The 1402-nt window shown below is 40.9% G+C and overlaps 1 protein-coding gene across 1 annotated transcript; it reads right to left on the reverse strand.

Annotated features, from left to right (window-relative positions):
- Positions 1-240: 240 nt before the first annotated feature.
- LOC116596533 (ribosomal biogenesis factor) lies at positions 241-649 on the reverse strand. The gene has a single exon (XM_032353773.1). The coding sequence runs from the start codon at positions 596-598 to the stop codon at positions 296-298; it is 303 nt and encodes a 100-aa protein (XP_032209664.1). The 5' UTR covers positions 599-649; the 3' UTR covers positions 241-295.
- Positions 650-1402: the final 753 nt, after the last annotated feature.

The raw sequence follows: 1402 nt of genomic DNA on the forward strand, positions 1-1402 counted from the left end.
TTGTTTCAATCTGGGATGGTTTCTGAGACTTTGAGTTCATGATCTTGACTTTTTTTTTTTTTTTTTTTGTGGAAGGCAGATGAGATTCTCAGTGGGCAGGCAGAGTCCCATGCCCCAGCCACCCTACGTCTCTACATGAAGCTATCACTGATCCAAACCCTGCCACTCCTCCTCAACTTCCCATAAGCAGAGTGTCTATTCTCCTCAGAGAAGGAATTGCTTTGACATTTTTTTTTTCTATATAAGACATTTAATTTATTGGTCTTTTTGGGGTATTTGATGTATCTCCAGTGTATTACAACTGAGCCATTAATCTTGTCGCTTCATCAACATTAACTGGTTCGTTTTCATGACACTGCTGAGGAATCAGCTGTTTCTGCAAAGGTTCAAGGGAAAGGCCTTTTGAGAAATGTGCAAGTTCCTTTTGTATATCTACAAAAGCTTTATTCACTCTGGTAACTTTTTCATTATTCACAATGTTTATCTTCTTAAGGTTAGTGGTAACTGGTTTTGCTTTGTTTTTAGACTTAAAGTTTTTTTGGCTGGCTATATGAAATACATTCCTGGACTTCTGCCCTCTTAGTTTGTTCTTAGCCATTGTCTTCAATATCCTCGTGCAACAACTCACGCCCTGGGTGACGCCATCTACACCCACTGCTTTGACATTTTTGAAGATTATGAGATAGTCATTTTGTAGAACATTCTTCATATTTGGATTCATTCAAGAAATCCTCATATCCTATTGAGTAGCACACAGTGTCAACTTGTACATTGTTGGTAGTGTTAATTTTGTACATTGTTGGTGATGATCACTTGATTAAGATGATGTCTTAAATGAAATAAAAACCTTAACAAGATGGTTGGCTGTTAAGAACAAAATATTAGGGGTGCCTGGGTGGCTCAGTGGGTTAAAGCCTCTACCTTTGGCTCAGGTCATGATCCTAGGGTCCTGGAATCGAGCCCCGCATTGGGCTCTCTGCTCCTCAGAGAGCCTGCTTCCTCTGCTCTCTCTGCCTGCCTCTCTGCCTACTTGTGATCTCTGTCCGTCAAATAAATAAATAAAATCTTTAAAAAACAAAACAAAACAAAACACAGAACTATATAGAAAACATGAGCACAATCCCTGCATGAGGAGGCCCGCATGATGCAGCATTCTATATTTTGTGTTATGTACATTTTGCCACAATTCTCTTTTACTTATTTTTTTAAAGATTTTATTTATTGGGCACCTGGGTGGCTCAGCGGGTTAAAGCCTCTGCCTTCAGCTCAGGTCATGATCCCAGGGTCCTGGGATCAAGCCCCACATCGGGCTCTCTGCTCAGCAGGGAGCCTGCTTCCCCCACCCCCTCTGCCTGCCTCTCTGCCTGCTTGTCATCTCTGTCAAATAAATAAATAAAATCTT

Source organism: Mustela erminea, chromosome 7 (genome assembly GCF_009829155.1).
Source record: "Mustela erminea isolate mMusErm1 chromosome 7, mMusErm1.Pri, whole genome shotgun sequence".
Taxonomy (NCBI): Eukaryota; Metazoa; Chordata; class Mammalia; order Carnivora; family Mustelidae; genus Mustela; species Mustela erminea.

What these genes read in the sequence shown, in the direction of transcription:
- LOC116596533 (XM_032353773.1), bottom strand. Translation starts at nt 598, where the DNA reads ATGGCTAAGAACAAACTAAGAGGGCAGAAGTCCAGGAATGTATTTCAT.